General features: G+C 48.7%; 8 protein-coding genes across 8 annotated transcripts; 4 read left to right on the top strand and 4 right to left on the bottom strand.

Moving 5' to 3' along the window:
* Positions 1–4,582: 4,582 nt before the first annotated feature.
* On the top strand, positions 4,583–5,106 carry KY384_003249 (uncharacterized protein; the record flags this gene model as incomplete). Its single annotated transcript, XM_044811768.1, has 2 exons — positions 4,583–4,641; positions 4,677–5,106. The coding sequence occupies 2 exons, from the start codon at positions 4,583–4,585 to the stop codon at positions 5,104–5,106; spliced, it is 489 nt and encodes a 162-aa protein (XP_044670901.1).
* A 3,421-nt stretch (positions 5,107–8,527) lies between these two features.
* Positions 8,528–9,368, bottom strand: KY384_003248 (uncharacterized protein; the record flags this gene model as incomplete). Its single annotated transcript, XM_044811767.1, has 2 exons — positions 8,528–8,862; positions 8,915–9,368. The coding sequence occupies 2 exons, from the start codon at positions 9,366–9,368 to the stop codon at positions 8,528–8,530; spliced, it is 789 nt and encodes a 262-aa protein (XP_044670900.1).
* Positions 9,369–9,915: 547 nt separating this feature from the next.
* Positions 9,916–12,401, top strand: KY384_003247 (uncharacterized protein; the record flags this gene model as incomplete). The annotated part of the gene is made up of 2 exons (XM_044811766.1): positions 9,916–11,479; positions 11,884–12,401. The coding sequence occupies 2 exons, from the start codon at positions 9,916–9,918 to the stop codon at positions 12,399–12,401; spliced, it is 2,082 nt and encodes a 693-aa protein (XP_044670899.1).
* Positions 12,402–14,178: 1,777 nt separating this feature from the next.
* KY384_003246 (uncharacterized protein) lies at positions 14,179–14,793 on the bottom strand (the record flags this gene model as incomplete). The annotated part of the gene is made up of 1 exon (XM_044811765.1): positions 14,179–14,793. One exon carries the CDS (start codon positions 14,791–14,793, stop codon positions 14,179–14,181), a length of 615 nt encoding a protein of 204 aa, XP_044670898.1.
* A 1,001-nt stretch (positions 14,794–15,794) lies between these two features.
* Positions 15,795–16,829, bottom strand: KY384_003245 (uncharacterized protein; the record flags this gene model as incomplete). The annotated part of the gene is made up of 2 exons (XM_044811764.1): positions 15,795–15,973; positions 16,022–16,829. 2 exons carry the CDS (start codon positions 16,827–16,829, stop codon positions 15,795–15,797), a joined length of 987 nt encoding a protein of 328 aa, XP_044670897.1.
* A 152-nt stretch (positions 16,830–16,981) lies between these two features.
* On the bottom strand, positions 16,982–17,292 carry KY384_003244 (uncharacterized protein; the record flags this gene model as incomplete). The annotated part of the gene is made up of 2 exons (XM_044811763.1): positions 16,982–17,068; positions 17,122–17,292. The coding sequence occupies 2 exons, from the start codon at positions 17,290–17,292 to the stop codon at positions 16,982–16,984; spliced, it is 258 nt and encodes an 85-aa protein (XP_044670896.1).
* A 316-nt stretch (positions 17,293–17,608) lies between these two features.
* KY384_003243 (uncharacterized protein) lies at positions 17,609–21,349 on the top strand (the record flags this gene model as incomplete). Its single annotated transcript, XM_044811762.1, has 8 exons — positions 17,609–17,889; positions 17,950–18,211; positions 18,264–19,098; positions 19,148–19,334; positions 19,382–19,454; positions 19,501–19,911; positions 19,970–20,087; positions 21,210–21,349. The coding sequence occupies 8 exons, from the start codon at positions 17,609–17,611 to the stop codon at positions 21,347–21,349; spliced, it is 2,307 nt and encodes a 768-aa protein (XP_044670895.1).
* An 89-nt stretch (positions 21,350–21,438) lies between these two features.
* On the top strand, positions 21,439–22,138 carry KY384_003242 (uncharacterized protein; the record flags this gene model as incomplete). The annotated part of the gene is made up of 2 exons (XM_044811761.1): positions 21,439–22,039; positions 22,092–22,138. The coding sequence occupies 2 exons, from the start codon at positions 21,439–21,441 to the stop codon at positions 22,136–22,138; spliced, it is 648 nt and encodes a 215-aa protein (XP_044670894.1).
* Between the last annotated feature and the right edge of the window lie 112 nt (positions 22,139–22,250).

Genomic DNA, 22,250 nt, shown 5'->3' with positions numbered 1-22,250 from the left:
CAAAACATGCCTGTCCGGGATGCCCAAGTCCAACACCAATCACGCCAAGCAACAAAGACGTTAGAAACAGGTGGAAACTCTATCTAGTTCAGGAGCTTTTGAGTTCTCCTAGTTCAATTTGAGCATTGCATCATCTTCTGCGCGATTGTTTTATGCGCTTATTGTCGGCTATGAAACACCCCAAGAAAATCGCACCTTGCGACATATGTTGGCTGCCGAAACAAGAAGAGATAGACTCAAATAGTCTGAAAGAGCTTGAGGGGATCGACAAAGGATGCTTCGATCATCCAGTTGTACTACTTACCGTTGATGGACCGGGAGAAACCGCGAAAATATGTGTTGTGAGTGGAGGATCGCCTACCGCAGGTATCGTTGTGTTAACTCCGCAAACGGTAGTTGTCTAGCTTAAGAGGCAAACCCTTCGAAGAATACTGTCATGAGAGGCATGGAGTGCACAGCAAAGTCGCTCAACGCATTCTATACCCCATCCATCCTGCCCCTCCCCATCCTCATACGCGAGCACTACTCCATGTTCAAGATGGCCTCCGTCTCGAGAAGATGTCTTACGTCAGGACAGAACCCTCGTACAGTGTCTCTAGGAAGGCGATGCAACCATACAGAAAATCTCGACTAGATGACTTAAAACGCAGAAGTCGATATCGCTTGACACCAGAGAGTCATGGACAGCTCTTGGCCTTCACCGAGGCCCTTCTCTCCTGTTACGAGAAATTAAACAACCTCGACTGCAGCTTCCACATGACCCTCGGCTCTTGCAAAACAGTATCACCGAGAGGGATTCGAATTCGAATCGACAGGCCGCTGTATTTTCGCCATACCAACTGTCAAGGACAAGGGAGGCGAGGACGCAACGACTCAGTCGACAGCCTAATGATTACGGTTCCATCAGAGCTCCCTCGAATCCCGCTTCCACGAATTCCGCCCCCGTTGCTCGGTCTGTCTTGCCCCCGGGACTGACAGTGCTCGACCCTCATCGTCGTAATCCTGAGGCTGTGCGAATATTGGACGGCGCTCTCGCCAAGCAATCCTACCTCCCTGTCCGTACTGAAGATCCAGCTATTAAATTTACGCCTGACCGCGGTGACATGTCTTTCTTCCCTTACGGACAAGCAATCTTCAAACTAAGAATACCACTGAAATGGACATCTTCGGCATATTTACCCACACAAAATCCATCGTTAACAAGAACACAGGATGGTCCCCACCGTCGCTATCGTGGGTTACAACCCCAACAGACGCATGGAAACAGAAGGCGGCATAGCTGCATGATCCACATGTTGGTTATTTCAGCTATAATTGCGTTTATTATTTTCGCGGGGGTATATTCGAACTATATGTGATTGGATAGATGGAAAATTTAGTTTGATGATGGAGAGTAAGTTTGACCAGACGATGGTAGGAAAACATGTGTGGTCTATTGATTTGTGAAAATGAGCCTATAACTATCCGGTAAAGTTTCTCAGTAATAGTCACAGAGGAGGTCATCATCGGTTTCCCAGAGGGACGCGATCATAGAGTCACGTGATAGCGTGACGCGTTCCCTCATCCCCCACCACGCTCACTCCTCTTTCTTCCCAGCATTCGATCTTTCATACACACGAAATTAAAATCTGCAATGACGCCTCGCATATATTTCCGAGTTCACGACGAGTCGTCCGCTACCGGCATGTGCCAAAAGTCGCAAAAGAAGTCGGACTCCGGATTAAGCCAAAGGCTTTGAACAATTTGGAAAATGAGTTCATCTTTCTCCACCACATTCTAGAGAAGGCTGTTGTGAGCAAAGTACTGGTGACTTTGAGTAAGTCTCATTTATCGATTATCTACGGAACTCGCTTACTAACGACATAAGTTGGTGTTATTCGAAGAGTCCACCTGTGCAGATTTAAAAGAGACATATCGCAACAGTCTTCGGCGGAGATCTATGGTGGGTAGGGAAGAATCTTGCAACCCAGAATGTATCCGTCCTTCGATCCTGCAAGCGAAACGGGCGTAGCCTGGGGGCCGCCGAGCTTTCAGGCCTGACTTTGCGTGAAGGTTGAGACTCTAAGCCCCATCTGCGCGACGGGCGTGTATGAATGCTTTGTCCCTTTCCTAAAGCAAAGTGGGGCAGAGCCAGCGACTATAATGTCATATTTCTCAAACGTCGGCGCTAAGAAAATCTCTGACTGCACAAAGCCCCGACCATTCCGACCTATTGTAACAATCAAGATCCCCCTTCTCAGAAGAGGAGGGATTTTCACCAACACCCTGCACCAAGAGAAATTAAGCCTTACGATAACAGTCGGCCGACTATGAATTCCTCTCCACTCCCAAGCTTCTCCAGCACCGCCTAATCTAGCGTCATATTCGAGACCAGTTACACCCAGTCTGCCACAAAACAGCCAGGCGTCTCCCATCACCGCCAACCCACCACCGCTGTGGCAGGAATCGAATGCTCGTTCCACGCCTACCTACCCGTATCAGCCTACCTACTCTTATCCACCGTCAATATCAGCCGTCGCCTTACATCAGACACCAATGTTTGATAATCGGCGGACCGGCGTTAGTCCATCGAATGAGGCAATTAAAGATGTAGAGAACCGAAGCCAACCTAGTAGAGCAGAAGATCACCTAGAGAAGACAACATTGCGCATATGCAAATTTCAAATATCTGGCTCCCATTGTACGTCTTGTCGACGAGGTATACAGATCGACCTAGAATTCAAGGTCAATTGTTTCTCATCGCCCCCACTATTCCCTATCCCATCTCCATCCCCATGCTATCCTCAACTCCGTGAGCATTATGGTCCATCTCTTGCAATCCGCCTTCAGCCTGACCGTCCTTGGCACCATCAGACCCCGACTCGTTCTCGATGGTTTCCACCTCTTGACATTCGTCCCCAGTCATTGCCTTCAAACCCCAGATCAATGTGAGGGAGATGGTGGCGGTCCGGCCAGCTGCTGTCGCACTCCTCTTGAAGGCTCAGTTCAATAGCAATGGGCCCTCCCGCGTCTCCAGCGCCGATCACGGTGGCTTTCGTCTTGCCCTTACGTAAACTGCTGGCGTCTAGCGATAAAGCGTATGTAAGGGTGGTAGCGGGTGAGGTTTCGTGTTCGGCGTCGCTGCCGGAATCGCCTATTGACAATCAATGCCAGTCTTAAGCTTTGCGGATGTGCATCACCTGTGTGGCACCTTCCAGGTCCAATAATGGAGACTATTGTTATTATGTGCACTTGGCCTGATGTCATCGCATGCACCCTTTCCATAAAGACTGCATAAAGAATGACCACACCTGGTAGTGCCTTGAACGGCACCTCAACCACTAGATGCGGAGACATATTACTAAGCAACCGTTTTTGACGTGTCACAAGATCGGGACGCTTTGTCCATTTCCCCGACGGCACGTTATTCGTGATGGGAACCGTCCTATGCATGTGCCTTATCCTTAGGCATTGCCTTAATGCACTCTCCCTGTGGGTTTCACTGCAGGTTTTTTGTTTGCCTTGGTGGTGGTGGTGGTGGTAGCTGACCCTCCGCATTATCTAGACTGAACGAGAAAGCATCATTGATGAAAGAAAGCATGATTTGTCCAAAATGTGATTGATCCGACTTTCCGTCCCATCCAACTTATCTGCCCCCCACTCCATTGTTGCATGCTGAGAATCGGATTCAACGGAGAGTTACGAACGAGAGGCTTAGAAGACCTTTAAAAATTCCTAGAAGGCGGCTATTAACTACGTGTACAACCCCATCTCTGAGCAGATGGTCAGAAAATATTGAATGACTTAATCGGCATTTGCTAAGGCTGCATAATCTATCCGCATTCAGCCGTCTTACCTTCCAGCATGTTCATTAGATTGAAGACCACCGTGTCGACGTTTCTTTGGCTCATGAAATAACTTAGGCATTCTGTCAAAGCTAAGTGCGCTAGTTCTGCGAGCCAGCCACCATATGCAGACCATACACCCTTGGTAAATATGACTGAGCTGTCCTTCTCCCCCTCGCCTCGGCGAGGGGGAGCGAAACGAGGAAGAAGCCTGTCACGCTCTCGCATCGCTTTCTGGTAAAGCACATGGAGGAATAGCATTCAGAGGATACTCCCAACAGACCTGGTGAAGTAAATTTAAGGAATATTAACACGGCAATCGGTCAGCTTTCCGCCAGGAGCAAACGTACTTGTCTTATGGGCCCGGTTCGCATTCCATCCCTCGCTCCGCCAATCTCCAATCTCGAAGAGTGAATCACTCTGGACGCGAATGAGAGAAATAACAAGGATAGCGCTCATGTCCTCGGCCCGATCATCTTCAGCTGTATAGCAGCGTATAGTTTAGTAGATTGCATGCTTAATCGGGCTAGAACACCCAAGTAACAACCTGCTCCCAGGCCTAGGGATGCAAGCAAGGAACTGTGAGAATGGCTACTTTGTAACACTAAGCATCACGAGACCCGACACTACTTATACAACCATAATCCAGTTAGGACCATCAACGGACTGCGCAACAGCCAGACTGACTGAACAAAAAACCATTGTAACTGCAACGCAGACTCCTGCATCAGCCGCCGACCAGAGCGCAGGTTCTCATCATGATGGTAACACCGCAGCCGCGACAGTTGGAATTATCGTGGGATGTATCATTTTGGGGGTTCTTCTGCTCCTTGTCATTTGCTGCATCCAAAGACTGCCGAAAAAGCCTCCAAGGCTTATTCCAGGGCCCTCAGGACCGCAGGGAGCACCAGGTGTTCAAGGACAACAAGGTCCCCCGGGAGCCCGAGGTTATCCTGGACCACCAGGGGCAGCTGGGCCGCCAGGTCTGGAAGGACCACAGGGAGCACCAGGTGTTCAAGGACAACAAGGTCCCCCAGGAGCCCAAGGTTATCCCGGACAACAAGGGGCAGCTGGATCACCAGGAGTAGCTGGGCCACCAGGAGCACGTGGTGATCCTGGACACCGAGGACCCCAAGGACCACCAGGAGGCCAAGGACGTCGAGGACGCCGAGGAAGACGCGGGCTTCCCGGGGTTGGTCCGCCAGGCCCTCAAGGATTGCAAGGTGTGCAAGGATTGCAAGGAATCCAAGGGGTGCAAGGAGTCCAAGGACCGCCAGGATGACGTTGAAGAGGGAGTTACTTAAGGAGATTTTCAATACGCCAAAACCAGCTAAAAAAGTAACACGACTTATGATCCTAGCGCGGAATCATATTAGGGAAACATGGCGCGTCAAGTAACCAGCCGGTGACAATGTAGACACATATTTTCAGAGGGTAAGGGAAAGGAGGTGGTGTATTTTGCTCCAAAATGATCACACCAATTAAGGGTGTAAAGGATAGAGTTAGGATAGGTTAATACGTTGGCAAAGACTTTATGTCGGTATATCCACGGCTTGCCCAGGTTGGCGGAGTGCTAGCCAAGCTTAGTAATGAATATAGGGGTGTTGGACTCGGTATGTCCTTCTACCGTTATCGTTAGGTAGAAACAGTGAGTAATCGGTCTTCGACTCAGCTGGCCATCGTACGCTTTAAGGGGTTTCGGTTTGGCTAACGGACAGGGTTCAATCTGGATTTTTACATACCTCTGGTACGATTCCTTCGTCGATAAAGGCATAACCGGTAGCCCCAGTATCCACGAGAAACTATGAGGCATGTATTCTGGAATCGGAAGATATAGAGCCAGACGCTGCAATGAGCGGCCCATACGAATCAAGGAGAATACAATGCAACGCGAGTTCAACACTCTGCTTGCGTCTGGTCACATTGGCTCTGAACGATACGTTGAGTGGGAGAACGCGGCCTAGAGCAAAAGCTGATGTTTAGTGTAAATATTTATATGCCAGTTTATGTGCCAGTTTTCAGCCCTATAACTTTTTTTTTTGTCACCCCAGGCCCCTGTTCAGCGCTTCTCGGCTTAAAGTTGGGCCGACTTGTAGGCTTTGTACAGCGCAGGAACGATTGGTTGTTTTCAACAGGCTATTAGTCATCCCAAAAGTTAGACTCCACTAGTGAACTACCCCCAGAATTACAGATAGTGAATCGGACGATAAGGTGTAAGATACACGGACACGTATTGAATGCTGACTTCCGCCGTAGAACAGTTCTAAAGGTTGTCCCTGCTTCCCGGTTTGCTGACTACATCCTGCCCCAAATCTAACGTTATTATAGCACCCTTTCTCCAATTTGAGGAGCATGGATCTCGCGTACAAGGAAGAAGAAAGAGAAGTGTTTAGCGAGGAAGAAAGGAAAAGGGAAAGAGAAAATCAATTATAACGTAAGGACCGAATAGGTAGAGTTGCTCAGCGTCCACGAAAAAACGCGCACGATTCGTTGAAGGCGAATTCATGACCGATGCAGCCTTGCTTTCTCAGAGATAACCCAAATCCTTGAAAAAGATGACTCCCTTCGAAGTGACTAGCCATGTTCGAGATCGATTCATCCAAGCTGCGGTTCTCCTCCACGCACTCAATCCCGTACGTGGAGAACCTACTAGGTATGGTCTTGATCAAGATCCTCATGATATTGAGACACCAAGAGAACGTCTACTTAAACGGAAGTTTCTTAATTCCTTTGCCCTTGTATGTGCTACGAAAAAGGGTGGCGATAGTGTGTCGGCGGCATGTCTTGAAGAAGGGTCACCACAAGGGACAATCGTTCGAATTGCTAGCAATTCCGGAGTACGTGAAAATACTCTAAGTCAGCTCCGAGAGCTGGTGAATGTGCTGAACGATGTCGCTAGTGAAGGTATATTTTCTATTCCGTCGCGTGGTTACGAAAAGCGTGTATACCGAACTAATGTCGTTCTCAACAGTACTTAATGTACATGATACATATACCGAAGTCCTAACCAGAATCGTACGGCTTGACATGGTAAAGATACGATACTATCTCAAGGATCTCTGCAACACTAAAGGCATCTTCGAGCAGTCCATCTCAGCCGTGCAGTTACGTGTGATGCAATCCTCCACGTCCACAATACATGCTGATAGTCCAGCGCTTCAAAAATTCTTGGAATAGTACGGACATATATTCTCAATCAAGAATTTAGCTTCCGATCCATATCCCAAGATCCTGCTCCGTCATATACGGTGGGCTCAGGATGCCAAACGACATCATGTCGAATTTTTGAAAGCTGCAATTTCCACTGCAGCCCAGACGCTCCCTCGGTGGGTTTACACAATATTCAAGATAGGCCGTTACGGTATTGCCTCCAAGGCTTTGATTCAACTTGCTTCCGAGTTTCCTTCCCTATTCAACCCTTTGGCCGTTGAAACCGTGATGGTGCCGCTAAAGACGCGATTTGCGGTCCAGGAGGATAAAACCCCCCTTGTTTGCGTTCTACGGAGAGTAGTTAGGGGCCGTGAAGAGGAACATCTTTCTCGTCTTGAGTCCATGCTGAAATGCAACTTGTGAGCTTCTACGACTATAATCAAGAGCATAAGCCCTCCTTCCGCTTCCTTGGAGTGAGCAAAAAATCATGCTATCTCTGCCGTATGTTCCTCACAACCCATCCCGAATCCTTTGACGTTTCGTCCTGCCATCAAAAGTTGTATATATCATGGATGGTTCCACCAGCGGCTGGTTCTAGTACCTAAAAGCGATACAAAGCCATTGCAACATAATTGAGCAAGGTGATGGAGGCAACAGCCAGGCAAGATCTTGAAGGCCGCCTAGGATGTTTACGAAGACACGTTCCTGCGGACTCCACAGCGGGCGTATCCCTTTCTGGCTTGACCGAGCCAAGTATGGCAGCGATGGTAACCAAGGCATCGACGGTACCGCAGTGCAAAGTTGCTACAGACCAGAACACTGCAACAGGCCTAGGTATCGCGATAGATCAAGAGATTTCTGATTTGGAATCACCAACCCGGCCCGACACCTCCGATAACTCTTTGATGGCTATGCCACTAGAGCGGCGGTTGGAAACCAGCGACGGGGCTTCGGTTTTTGCAATGGTCTTCCATTTGATGCGCGCTAATGATGCCAGTAGGCAAGACATAATTTGCATGGCCGATATTGTAGATCCTTCCACGAACCTGCCGTCTTGGGCAAATCTAGTCGAAATTCTCAAGGCAAATGATAACTTCGGGTTGGCTTTCAAGGAGGATTGTGAGTGCTTGGTGGTGAACAAGGGAATTCGGGTGGGCAACGAACGACAATTCCGTGCCTGTCTGCAATACTTGCGTAATTCTCACATCTTGAATTCGGAGGTTGTGCTGTGCAACCGCACGGCAGTTTATTCAATGATCGCTTAGCGCGAAGTCGAAAATGGTATTCTATGACTTGATGGCGACTTGAGTACGTAATGTCGGTTGACGTGTGGCTTTGAGTGGGTGTCTGCGAGATTCAAAGCTGACCAAAAAGGCTAGCGGAGCGAGTCCGACAATCAGTGCTCGAATGTAGACGTAATCTACGATCACTGTGATGGGCCTTTCGCATCCCGCCTTCATCTGGACGTCAGACCTGTTTCCTTTCTTCAACCCGAAACCAATCTGGTCAGCTCTGTTCGGCAGAGCCACGATTTCTTGCAAGACTTTGCTCTATCATGTACCCATCAAATATTTCAGAATTGTCCAGTCAAATACATAATCATGATCAAAGCCCTCTTGGATAAAGAGACTGCGAAATATCTTGCGCAGGTAGGCATACACCGGTCTCTCGTCAAATCCAAGGGAGCGGATGTGGTCGAAATAAGTCAAAAAGTCCTTGGGTAGGTCCCTGCAAAGATCTTTTGTACTGATCGTTTTCTTCTTCTCCAAGATCAGCTCATCTTTCTGCGCATGATCTTTTGCCGTAAAACCTTGCCACGGGAGGGAGCCGCGGAGGAAGTAGAGGAGCATGTACCCGAGAGACTCCAAGTCATCGCAGCGATCTTGCACTAGGATGATATTTAGTGTTTAAGTAGAAAGAACCGAGGATGGGGCACTCACGAGTGCCTAAGTGGCCGTTGATGCTGGCAAAACGTGCTGTGCCTATTAGATGTCGTTTCACACTAGCAGGAACGGACTTTATTTGGACTTCACGACGTTCCGTGGCAAGGCCCAAGTCGGTGACATATACATGGTTCCCATACTTCCCCATACCCATCAAGAAATTCTCCGGCTTAATGTCGCGATGGATAACATCCTTGGAGTGTATATACTCGAGACGATGGAGAAGCTGGTCGGCAAGCATCAACACTGTCTTGAGAGAGAACTGGCGACCGCAAAAATTGAAGAGGTCCTCCAAACTCGGTCCCAGAAGATCGAACACCATAACATTATATTCGCATTCGAACAAATAGGCGTGAACGCGTGGAATGCCAACACCGCCAGCAAGCGATCGATAGACATCAACTTCAGCTTCGAGGAGGGGTGCATTTTCATATACATGTTCGAGTTTCATGGCGACCTCTTCGCCAGTCTCGATGTTGGTTCCTAAAGCGCGATGAGTCTTGGAAATCCCACTTTCTTTGCATGTGGATTACCTATGTACACATCGCCGAAGCCTCCCCCACCGATTCTCCTTTGAAGCTGGTATTTACCGGCTATGCGTAAATCCTGATATGAGCTGTCAGACCATGACGGATGGTACTCCTCTCAGAAGGCTAAAGCGTAGAATAGGAAGCCAGGTCGCTCACCAAGTTCTTCATTTGTGACCGTTTGTAAGCCAGTTTAGAGGTGCATTGGGACAGTAATTGTAATGCATGCCAGAAAGTGCTCACACCATCTTTATTTTGATGAGACAAATCATGGATACTACCCCACGCACACATATATTTAGTTGCATGTTCCAGGCAGCAGTCATTCCATCGATTGGCTGTCAGCCCCGCAATCCAAATGACTCACAAGCACTAGCGTCGTTTCCGCAGACGCGCGCTATCTCCCACCTTTCTATCTAACTATTCCCTATCATTTATTTAACTTACGTCGTTCGCAAAGATCGAGGTCCAATGCCTTCGGCAAAAGCTTTTGTACCTTATAATCGAAAGCGACAACTGAGCGAAGCAGAGCCTGAGACTGAATCCTTACCGCAGCCCCCCGCCAAACAGCGAAAGCTTGAAGAACACCGACAACACCAGACACCCAATTACTTTTGGGACAACCTCTCACGGGTGTGGCTAACTGACGACGCTCTCCGAGAGTTTGATCGAAGGACGGTCTGGCCTGCTGCCCCTATACCACCTAACCGGACTGGCAAAGAAAACATCGACCTCGCGAAGCTCAAACGCTTCGCAAGACACGGCGGACCAAGCCTTGGTGACATCCGAGGTGTAAGTTCAACACAATCCTTTTCAAATAGCCTTTCTGACAGAGCCCAGTATTCGGATCCCGAGGCATCAGTTCCTTCTAGCCCAACAATGAACTCCAGTCAATCAAGCTCCAGGAAACGAGCCAAGACCGGAAAAGAATCGGATACATCCTCCACCACAAGGAAAAGCTCTGCATATAATCGCAACTTTGAACATCATCTTATCGATCATGGCATCTATCCTCATGGGTACTACAATGGTAGTGATGATGATGATGGTTCAGTATATCCAGACAACTGGGAAGAAATAAATGAGAGGCTAGCACAGCCACGACCTTCCCTTTCTCCGTCGCGCTTTACCCGAGAAGAATTTAGGAAATTTGAAAAAACGAATATGCAAGCTTTGACGGAAAGTAAAGTGATGAGCAAGGCATTCCCGATCATTGCTGGCACGGCCGACATCCCTTCGCAAGAGAATCTCCGATTTGGAAACCTCAAGGACTTGACCGATGGCTCTATCACCAAGGCCCAGCCGGACTTCTACGATGGGGCCCGTCCGGAGGATCTGAATAAGCAGATCCGAGAAGAGCTTGGGCCTTATATTGTGCCATCGACGAATACAGCCGCACCATGCTTGCCCAACTTCTGCACGGAGGGCAAAGGCCCGGATGGGAGTGCGCCTGTGTGCAAGCTACAAGCAACGTATGACGGGGTTGTATGCGAACGAGGGATGCTTGAGCTTTCATCGTACGTGGATCCAGGTACAGTGCAATACAACATCGCTCACACAATCACATCTACCTACCATGGTGGCACGGGGGATCTTACGCTCTATTCTACACATGCAAATCAGTCCAACAATCCACAGCATCCAATCGAATATCGCATGACGCAGCTCAACGGATGGAAAATGACAGGCAACCCAGATACTTTTCGACAAGGGGCGACTGCTTGGAGGAACGCCAGAGGCTTGGCGAAGGAGAAACGGGAAGAACTCATAGCTGCAGCGAATGCGAAGGCACTTGATGCTGAAACCCCTGGATTTGAGTCGTCAACGCAAAGCTTTGTGTCACTGTCATCGAATGAGCCCACCCATCCGGAGTCGGAGACGTCAGCTGATGAGCTTGCGCTGAATATTAACATACTAGCTAGCTCCAACCACAGAACTACGGCCGGGGTTCAAGAGAATTCTCAACCCAAAATTTCGTCAAATCGATATCTGAAGAAGAATAAGGGTTCTCAAATCAACAGGAGGCCTGCCAAGGGTTCTTGAGGCTCACAAATGATCTGCAGATTTTAAGTAGTCTGCGAATTTTTGGTGTATAATTATCATCTCTCTAGGAGGGATCGATCTAGCCTTCGTATCCATAGAGTAGTTGCGAGATGCCAAGCCCAAACAACGGAAATACGCCTTATGCGGTTTAGACTAGGGTTCCAAGACTTATCAGCCTGCATGTTGAAATATGCTTGTAGTGCTAGGTTTCTCTTCGTTGAATATCGCCTGACCCGGTATACGCAGACGTACCTGCCTCAGAGAGCAGTGAGTCCAGCATAAGAGTCTTAGTGCGGGAGGATGGAACGCTGACTCATGGGCACTTCAGTCTTAACGAGACCTTTTCTATGTATTGGCCTTCTTTCGTCCATCGGTCCCTGTCTTGTCGCCAAATAGTCTCCTCTGCCTATCATCTTCTCACGCCGATACGCAGACTAAACAAATGTAGCGGACCATCAGCCTCTCTGCTGTCATCGGGCAAAGATATTGTTCAGCCTGAAAAAGAGACATCGCTGTCCTGGGTGCAGATATTTGACGAATCCCCAGCCTCGTATGGCATCGATAGCTGGGGCGGATATGTTGAAATGATCCCACCAAAAGCAAGGCTACCATATGAAAGGGTTGTAAACCTCGAGAACGCTCTGGATTACATCAGCCACGGACTGTTTACGATATACTACCGTCACTCGATCTTGAAAGCACCTACCGAACTCGCCAAAACTGAGTTGAATGGTCTTCGGGTTGCGAAGGAAGGGGTGACCAAGATGAAGGCAACCATGACAATTGACAAGGACCTCAGCGGCACATTCAAGGTTCAAGACGATTACACGAAAAGTGTTGCGTCCGTGCGGTTTGATGCAGGAGCAGCACTGCAGACACTCAAGAGTGATGGTCTCATCAAGAGGGATGATTGATACATTGGCTACATGAAATTCTTATCTCCGCGGTCTCCCCTAAATCACGCAACTGTCGCACTCGCCGGCCATATCATCAATCTGTAAGAGGTTGTCAGAATGGCGAATGCTGAGGGTAAACACCACGCGAACCTCAGATCCTTCCGCTGATGGATTTATCCCAGCATTGCCTGAACCTTGATTCAATTGTTTGATGTTTTCTTCCCCTTTCCTATTGATGAATGAGCATGGACTCGAGGTTAAGGTTTTAATACGTACTGCCTGTGACGCAAAATACTTGCAGCGATAGCTTTGGCAGTATCTTGCCTAGTGACGTATTTCAGTGTGGCAACCCTAATTGTTCCTGGCATGGTCGCGATAGTTCTCGACGTGCTTAGAGTCGAGATGGGAACATGAGAGGCAGAGTAATTTCATATAGGATTTGACGGCAAGACTTGCACAGCTTTGTCTGCCCCTCTTCCCCTCTTACCGACCTGTCTTAGTGGAGCACCTTCCGAAGGTTGTGACCCACACTCGCATTTCGCCCAGGCTCGTAAGCATTAAACGTCGAGGTCCACATGAGGATGCCAAGTAATCAACGAGCTGCGGACAGCAACGCTTACATCCAATGATTTCAGCTCAATCTCCCGTCGAATATGCACGAAACTATACTAATAAATTAGCTAAAGTCAGAAAGGTGGTGGCGCCAAGGTGGCTAAACTTAGTACGGATTGTCCTTTCCCGTCCTCTTGGCACCAGATGACTAATATTACTACTGAAGCACCGAACAGAATGTCATTACTTTCCTCACTCTACCGTTACCTTTGAAAGGCTATTCAGAGTCGCAACACTTCAAACCGCTTTGAGCATCATGGCACCAGACGCAAGCGGTTCCTCCTCTAAGAATGCGGTTCAGGGTGCGAATCCCACTCTGTCTCCATCCACCTCATCCAACACTGAGCCCCTCTCCCGTGAAGAATATGCAAAAAAGGGATGGGGTTCACGCATCAATTTCCAGCTTTCTTATGGACTTAAACCATGTAGTCTAATATCGCTCTTATCATCCCATCACTTCCTCATCCGGAGCGACGCAGCTAACCTTGAAGCAGACAGCTCCGACGACTGGGAGGAGGGCAATAGAATCTTAGATGCGATGATCAAGGCAGACATGGAAGAGCAAGAGGGATGACCAGGCCAAGGCATTGCGGTAACAAGGTGCCGATCAGCAGAAGTGGCAATTGGTGTGGAGCCATCTCCTCGTATATATAAACATACATGATGATTCCAGAGCTCTGGTTCTCACGGGCCCTTGGTTCCCAACAATTTGATGCTATAAAGGGTAATTGACACAGTGGTCCGTTTGGATAGGTCATAATTTGGCTTTGTTGTCTCATGACTTGCCGAGATTCCTACATAATATGCGTTCAGGCATCGATGACTTGTCAGCCCATATCGATCTTAACCCTTTTCAATCTGCTCATTTCTCCTAGTCGGCAACCCAGAGTTCGCAGCAACCAATGCCGACGCTTGGACAACTTTACAAGTATACAATTATATTAACACAAACCCTATCCAAAGATGTTTTCTTCACGTCAACACTGTGAAAAGACCCGCCCTTAGCTTTAGCGTACGTTCTCGATGCTATCCCCTGGTGCAAATGCTGTCATTGTAATGTATCCTGAAACGATATTGCGGCTGATGAGAGCGGCCCTTCGAGCTCCGTAGCTATTCAAGGTGTATGTCGACCGATGCGACTTTGATGGACCTCTTCAATGTTGTTCTGGGTAAAGTTGCAGCATCAGCTTCTCACATGGCCTCCACCTTCTGGTGGCGTGTTGCACTTTCGCATTTCTTTGTATCCGAGCACACCGTCTTGTACAAAGAAAGCCCATTCCGTGACAACGCCTGGTGAGGCCTGATCGTGTGGGATACGTCTCGCAATCGTGCCTTGTCCGTCTGCGAGTACCGTTTCTACCCATAGCTCATCACCCGCTGGCAACGTTGATACACCAATAACGTCTCCCAGTTGATGAATATGTAAAAACGACCCAAGCTCTTCCAGGAATTCTTCTCGTGGCACAGCCACTTCAGGTCCTTCCTTATACTCGAACGCCTTAAAGTGTCGAGCAGCGTCCATGTAGAATGAGCAAGGACTGAGAGACCCCTCATTCTCCAGCCGCTCCATCCTGCAGATCTCGGTTTCAGTGTCTGGGTTCCTCTGCACCATGACGCTACCCGCACGGAGCTCACTGTGCCGGTGGAGGAGAAATGGGCCAAACTCGAAGTGCATTTGATATTTGACTAGGATTTCTCCAATTCCATGCAAGACTTCGGGGAGGATATGGTGGATCTGGACATCGAAGTGTCTAATGCTGTTGTATTGGCCTGGAGTGAGAAAGCTCCTGTCGAGCATGGCTCGTCACGTCATAGGATTCTGACGTTGGGTGACGAGTGCGCAAAGGAAGAGTAAGAAAGATAAAGATTTGAGCCCCCACCAAAGCTCGGGTAGCATCGGGTCTAGTGTCATGTGACCTAAATCGCTCAACGCTTTTTACTTTTCAGGGTTGCCACGCAAGCGAGAATGTCTTTCCCACCACACTTCTCCACGTCCTCCAGTAATGACTGATTCGAGAGCCAGCGTCGGCATAGAGTCTACGATAAATAAGATTGAAGATCAAGAGCAAAGACTGTTATTATCATTAGGCCGGGGTAGCAGTCAGTCCATTATTGAGTCCGCCAGGTGTGTGCTTACCTCGGCACCACGTCATCCCGACTATGTCAAGTTTGACCAAGTACCTTTTGTGTACGAGAAGCTTGGGGGGAGAAAACTAACGATGCGGTCAAAACAGTGGTGGACGATTGGACCCAAGTGAGTATCGTGGAAACCCTCGCCAATTTGCAATGCTTACTTGGAGCCCAGATACCAGGGAACATTCACCGCGCAGCAAATGCAGTTGGGAGAAGTGCATCCAATATAACGACAGACATAGTCAAAGCATATTGCGGCTTCCGTTTTAAAGAGTTGAAGATAAAGTGGCAACCCTTGCACGGACTCGCTGTCAACGAAAGAGAACGCTCAACCGTTGTGATAATAGCCCTCGAACCCCTGAACCATAAAAATGGCTGTTTCGTCAACCTGGCAACCGGAGAGGACGTCTGTTTCGACGGAAATGCTGCCGTACTTATACCGGGAACCGGTGGAGGATTGGGTGTTTTCATCGACTTGGACCTTTGATCGAGAGGACCAGCTCTGTCAAGACTGAAGTCGGAAGAACCGCCAGGGGTTGACTGGACCGCAGAAAGTGGCTGGATTCAGCATATTTGGATGCTGGTAGCTGAGATGATGACTGATCCGGGTGATACTGATGACATCAAAATCCATCCATCATAGTCATGGCGGGTTTGAAGCATGACTTACTCGATCTTCTGGCCCAGGACATTGTAAATCAAACTCGGGATGAAAAGGCTTGTCCAACCCTCCCGTTCGTCGACACCTTGTGTGTGTAAATTGGTAGAGAGATTCGCAGTAAGATATTCAAGTGCCGCTTTCGGAGCCCAAGCCAAATGTACATAGTAAGGCGGTGGGCGATTCCCTGACCAGAGTCAACGTGAACTCACCCGTGAAACAGATGTTGCCTCACAGATAAGTAGCAATTCACTGGCACGATTTCCCCACCCCCGAAATCCGAGGCCGTCAACAAGTTGATTCAAGAAGATAGCTGTCCGCCACAGGCGAAGAGCATATTCTTCGCTGACATCCCCAAAGCAGATCCGCGTAATGTCAACCAATGCCGCTTTGGAAGCTCCCATTTGGGATAGGACAGCACATATACAAAGGACAATGAACTTCTGGAAGTTAACGAGCATCAAAACGCATTCAACGGTGAGGGCTCGATTAGCAGCAGTTTCAGCGTAACCTTTCGCTGCGCTGAGGAGCCAGCATTCCTCAGCTCCATAGTTGTATGAGACTTCGATCTCTTTTTGCCGAGGTATTGACAGCGTCTTGGTGCTCCCATCTAGAACGAACTGGGCAGCCACGCCGCCTTGCATGATAGTTTCAAGATTGAAAAATTCAGCCTTCTTCCACCAATCTGCGGCTAAAGGAGTAATATCAACTAGCTTTTTGGCCAGTGGCATCCATGAATTAGTGCCAGTGTCGCGGGGCTTGGGAGGTTGATTTGATGGTTGCCAGGATATGAATCTGAGTCCTTCTGACGATTCATCCTCGTTAGCGAATCCTCGTTTTTGGGGGCGTTTTGAGGTTCTGGGAAGTGGATCTGATTGTGTCGCGACCAGCGCTGTCCGATTGGTTGGCAACCGTGCTGATGGGAGGAACTGGCAATTTTCATGATCTTGCGAATGATGCTTTACAAGCTCATACACCAGGGCCTTGAGGTATTGGATGTATTCCTCTTGATCGCCTTGCGACTCTTGGGGTACGAAGTTCATCCTGCTGTTGTAGCTCGAAGGACAATTAAGAAACCGTTTCGGAAAGGCCTCAGCTTCAGCCTCCAGATTTATCAGCTAGTCCTAAACGAGCTTGCAAACTTTTGCAATCTAAATTTGGTATAGCGCTGCAGCTAAGTTGAAATGCTTCCTTCCTAAATCCGCTTGTCAGATAGTACCTTGATTCGCTGCACTAAACTTTTTTGCTTGGTGGATTCATCACGACCACCAAACGTAGCAAGCTGTTTATTGAGAACTTGTCCGAGAGGCAGTAGAAGAAGGGGATTAAACATACCGCTTTTAGGTATAGATACTCATTTCTCTGCTTGAGCATCAAGATGGCCTCCTTTCCATTCCCGCCTTCATGTGATGACTTCAATCCATGCTCGATTCTCCGTGTGAAAGCAGCATCATCGGCTCGGCGATGGCCTGCAGGGACACGGGAAAATGCTGTACGAGCGGGCATTCAGCGCTTGTTACTACTGCACCTCCCGTCTCTCAATCACCTCCTCCGCCCCGATTTAGAAGACGAATCGAGTCTACTGCGCTCATACATGATAATGGCACGGTTGACGTGGCATTTTCCAGTAACAAGAGAGATACCCGCAGGATATGTCCGAGATGCTCAGGAAGAGAAGGGTTCGATTAGCTCTCAAGAAACTATATAATCCATTGACAGGCCTGCTTGGAGTTCCTCATGATGCACGGCGGTCTCTCATAAAGCCTAAAACAGTGGCATCACCTCCAAATTGACTGTTGTGCCCACACTTTGCAAAACAATTATGGCACCCATTGACATTGTTGTTCCCCAGCCACCTACTTTTCCACGACCGCCGGAGACTCCTCCTAGCAGCCCTCATCTGCGCACGTGTGAGCAGGTCCACACCTTGAATACCGGACAATTTCAAGAGCTATTGAAAGCTATTAAAGCTATTCAAGCTATTCAGACCCCACCAGCTCCTGGAGATGCCAATCAGCCGACGGACATCAAGGATTCATCAAACGACAAGCAGCAAGCTCCTGCCAGAGCCTCAAAGCTGGAGTTTAAGACGGTGAACGAGATGTGAGCGAGATAGTTCCTCTACTAAAATGCTAAGATTCGCTGACGGACGTTTGCTGGTAGCTGGGACGCAAAGGCGTATGAGTATAAAATCGCTGAGCCATCGAAGGAATTGAGCGAGTTGGATCAATACGTATTCGTGGTTCGCCAGCGTATTGGTACGTGCGACGATTTTTGTATACGCCTCTCTAATAATGATGGCTTAGACAAGATAACGATGGACCTCACATGCTATATTGATATCAAATCAGAAGAGCTGCGGGACATCTTGAGGACAGTCTTGCGAGACGTCCAGATCATTAATTTAAATGAGGACAAGCCCACGGTATAGCGCTCCCGAACCCGGTTGCTGGAGCGCATTCCTGACATGAACCCAGGTCGAGCAAAATTTGTTGTATAATTACATCCGCGAACTAGAATCGTATCAGAGCAACACCGATGCTAGCACCACACGCAATACCACATGCTCTAAGCACCTAGACCTCTTGATTGGCTTCATCAAGACGTCCTACAAGTCTACGGCCCAGCGCTTTCTCTCGCTCCTGCAAAATGACGAAATTACCTACGATTTGCTTTGGGCACTCTTTAAACCAAACTCGGTGGTCTATACGACTTGTTTTGGAACCGATAAGCCACGCTGCGTCCTGTTTGATGGCGGTGAAGAGAAGGCAACAAATTTCGGGGTCAAATATTACAATATGGAGTGTCGGTACTTGGATTACAACGGCCAAGTTTTTGGGGAAGCTTCGGTCGATCTGGCTATTTTCAAATTCCGCGGGAGAAAACGTATTAGCACACTCAAAGCATTTCCTCTTCAATACCATCCGGACGAGGAGGGGATCAAAGCCCAACTCACTCAATGCGGCCGAAAGTTTGTCTCCATGCTCGGGGCTCATCATCGTCATTGCCAAGGCACAGCATTCTACATGAAGGAAGGAGAGCCCGTCAAGATTTTTGTCGACAGCCGGGTCATGCTCGATGCTGCTTTCTTTCGGAAGATGAACCCAAATTACGCTCGACCGCAACCTCAAGAATTAGTGAAGAAACGGACGGAAGATGATGGGTACCTGGAAATGTACTCAGAGTCTTCGAAAAAGCGAGCCCTTGACCAAATCAAAGACAATGGCATAGAGCCGACCCAAATCGAGGAGAACAAGCTACTCATCTGCTGTCCGACTCTTCCAGGCTTCGGTCTGGGGGACAAGCTGTGGAGTATGATCCTGATCTCTCCCTTGTAACCGTCAAACTGACATGGGGATAGTGGAGTTTGCCGTCGCCGATATTCAAGACATCAAATGGTCTTCGTCCCCCTTTGAATGCTTGACGATCCCCCAAGAAGAGAAAGAGGTCATCATAGCCCTCGCGCAAACACGGTTGGGGCTGATGCCTAGCGTCCCATTCGACGACTTCGTGGCGGGTAAAGGAAGAGGTCTGAACGTGCTTTTGCAGTATGGCCCGCAGCGCTCCACTCTGAGTAGACTGACACAGAAACCAGTGGAACACCCGGCGTCGGAAAGACTTTGACGGCGGAGGCGGTGTCTGAGCACCTCCAAAGACCGCTCTATTCGGTGCGTCTATCGCTCTAGATCCTTCAGCTTGGTCTGACACATTTAGATCTCTGCTGGGGAGTTGAGCCTTGATTCGGCGGTGATGGAAGTCCAGCTTTCACGCGTCTTCCAGACTGCTAACCACTGGAATGCACTGATTCTTTTGGACGAAGCGGATGTATATCTGGAACAACGCTCGATGCATGATGTTGCGCGCAACAAACTTGTCTCGGTGTTCCTTCGCAAAATCGAATATTGTGAGGGTATCATGTTCCTGACCACGAACAGAGTCTCCAACTTCGATGAAGCGATCCTCAGCAGAATTCACCTTATGTTGAAATATAACGAACTTCGTATTGAGGCGAGAAACCAAATCTGGGGGCATTTTCTCCAGAGGGCACCTACATCTAATGGAGCAGCAGTGGTAGCGTGCAAGGAAATCGACCGTTTGGCCAAAACGAAATTGAATGGTCGGCAGGTATGTTTGCAATGTAATATATGCAGAGACCTCTCCCACTAACCTAGTGATTCAATAGATCAAGAACGTCGTTGCTATAGCTCATGCTCTGGCCACCAAAAAGAACACACAGGTAGCCTATTCACATGTCTTGCAAGCGGTCAAGGCGAGCGAGAACTTTTTCCGCGAATTCAACGGTACCGACGTTATGGAAAGTTTATTCATATAATTCTAGGACGGACAAAATCAATTCTACATTTCTCTATGTTGGCGTCTGATTGTCGGTGGTATGGAACGTAATCAGAGATTTGGTACAGTAGGTTATTGAGTTGCAATGCGCTTCCTATCGTTGAAGGCCAAACAGGCACATCTACTTCAATTTAATGACCTTGATCGATGGATTCTCCGTACTTTTAATGCATCTCGCAGTTCGGACTGGTCCATCGAAAGCCTCTTCATGGATTACCTCTATCGTTTCTTGCACGTATTGAAAATGATCCGACGGGAGGGCGTGTGGCCGCTACATTTGGCCGTACGATGTCGATTACACCTCCCGCGCTGAGGTTTTACCTTTACGGTATTTTAAATCCTGACAGTGATGTTGCGAAACAGCACATTTTCAGTGCGCTGGGCTAGCGCCACAATTGGTACCGAAGAACATGGGATGATACTCGCAGGAGCGATTCCAGTAAAGCCATTGTCTTTAGACCGGCGTAATTCTTTAACAATCAATCCGTACTGTAGACGTTTCAGTCTTTCATTGGAGCTGGGGATCTCTTGGAAGCGTGCCTCAAATAGAACACTTATGTATTAAACCTGTATATCTTCGAGGAAACATTCGACACTTCGAATGTTTCGACGTACCCGTCACTTTATGCAAGATATAAGGCTTTGGCAACGCTATGCCTCACGCCTTTTTTGGGCCAATAAGTTAATTCGATCTATGTTGCAGTCGACGCTGCCTCACGCACCTAAAGATGTGGATCCGTGGATTTTGTCGTGGGACGTTTCCAATCCAATCAATTCCAGGCAACAACGCCTCAAGCACAGGGAGGATTCTCGCCCTGTACGGATTGTTGCCGGGCTTCCAGCCGGAAGGGGAGAGACCCTCCCTGGGGCTCAAAATGTACGGAGGAACGCAGTTCAAGACCCCTGCTGCAGCATCGAGAAGGATCGAGTGGACGTACGCCGGTATAATCCACAGGGGTTTCTCTGTTCAAGTGATGTCCGATAGTCTGGTCGCTGGAGCTATTTCGTTGGGCTAAATGCGCTGTAGCCTGGATGAAAAGCGTAGTGAGTCAATGCACTCACATTGGCAGGCCCAATCACGATCGATTCGCTCTGCGAGAAGACACCTCCAATTGTCACCCTGCATGTTGGTCGCACACTCATCACCTTCGAGCTAGAACTGATCGACCCTTTCGGAGAAGTCGGTGTTCCGCTCTGGACATATTTATGAGGCGGTGGGCTTCACACTTTCTTCGTCTAGAGAAAATCGTCTCTAAATCTTCTTCGTACGTGTTTTGAGATATGCAACCATCTGCGGACATGTCTGTCGTACTTCCTCCCTCCTCCGACCACTTCAACTCTCTGCCCGAGATCATACAGTCCGATCATGTGTTCAAGAAGCGTTGCACTCCGGAGGTTTTGGGCGACATCTGCCAGATTTTCCGCAAATATCGAGCTCAGGACATTTTCGGCCTAGCACTCCTTCATCAGCATTTTGAAATCCAACAGAATGAGAAATTGGTCACTTTTGGCAACGTCGCTATTCCCATCAGAAGTAGCCCAGACGGCCTTTCCGTAGCTGCCAGTCGATGGGCTTTCTCGGGTGACAAGCTTATTCCATACGAATTTACCGCGGGGGCGGAGAATATCGATATGGATACACACGTTGCATTTCTTGTCGAAATGAGTCAGGCTCTGCATTCCAGTGCGCTCGCTGACAACCTAGGGCTTTGCTCGGCTGGAAGCATTGCAGGAAAGGACTCGGAACCTACGATGGAATTCACGAGCGGCCGTGCCAACGTTACTTTGCCATTTGACCGTGATCCGCTCGAAGGAAACAGTGTTGACGCGGCATGGAAAATCACCCAAGGTATGAATCCTCTGAAAACATCAGGCTTCGAGTGGCTAACGGTTCTTAGACGTCGGCTCAGGGACAGTGGCATTGGCTCAGTGCAAGAATAGATGCAAGACAGGTCCCAACACGGGTCACCAGCAGCAACACAAGAACACGAAGCAGTGATGGCACATGGTTCCACCGTGGAGAGAGAATATCTTGATGATACCGTCGGCTACTTCTCCAGATGTCACTGGCGGGGTGAAATGTGTGGTTTTCATCAGCGCTCTTTGCAAAC

The sequence above is a fragment of the Bacidia gigantensis genome (assembly GCF_019456465.1).
Source record: "Bacidia gigantensis strain McMullin 20006 chromosome Unknown contig_180, whole genome shotgun sequence".
NCBI lineage: Eukaryota > Fungi > Ascomycota > Lecanoromycetes > Lecanorales > Ramalinaceae > Bacidia > Bacidia gigantensis.
The sequence above is the reverse complement of the archived record's forward strand: the minus strand, read 5'-3'. Positions and strand labels throughout refer to the sequence as shown.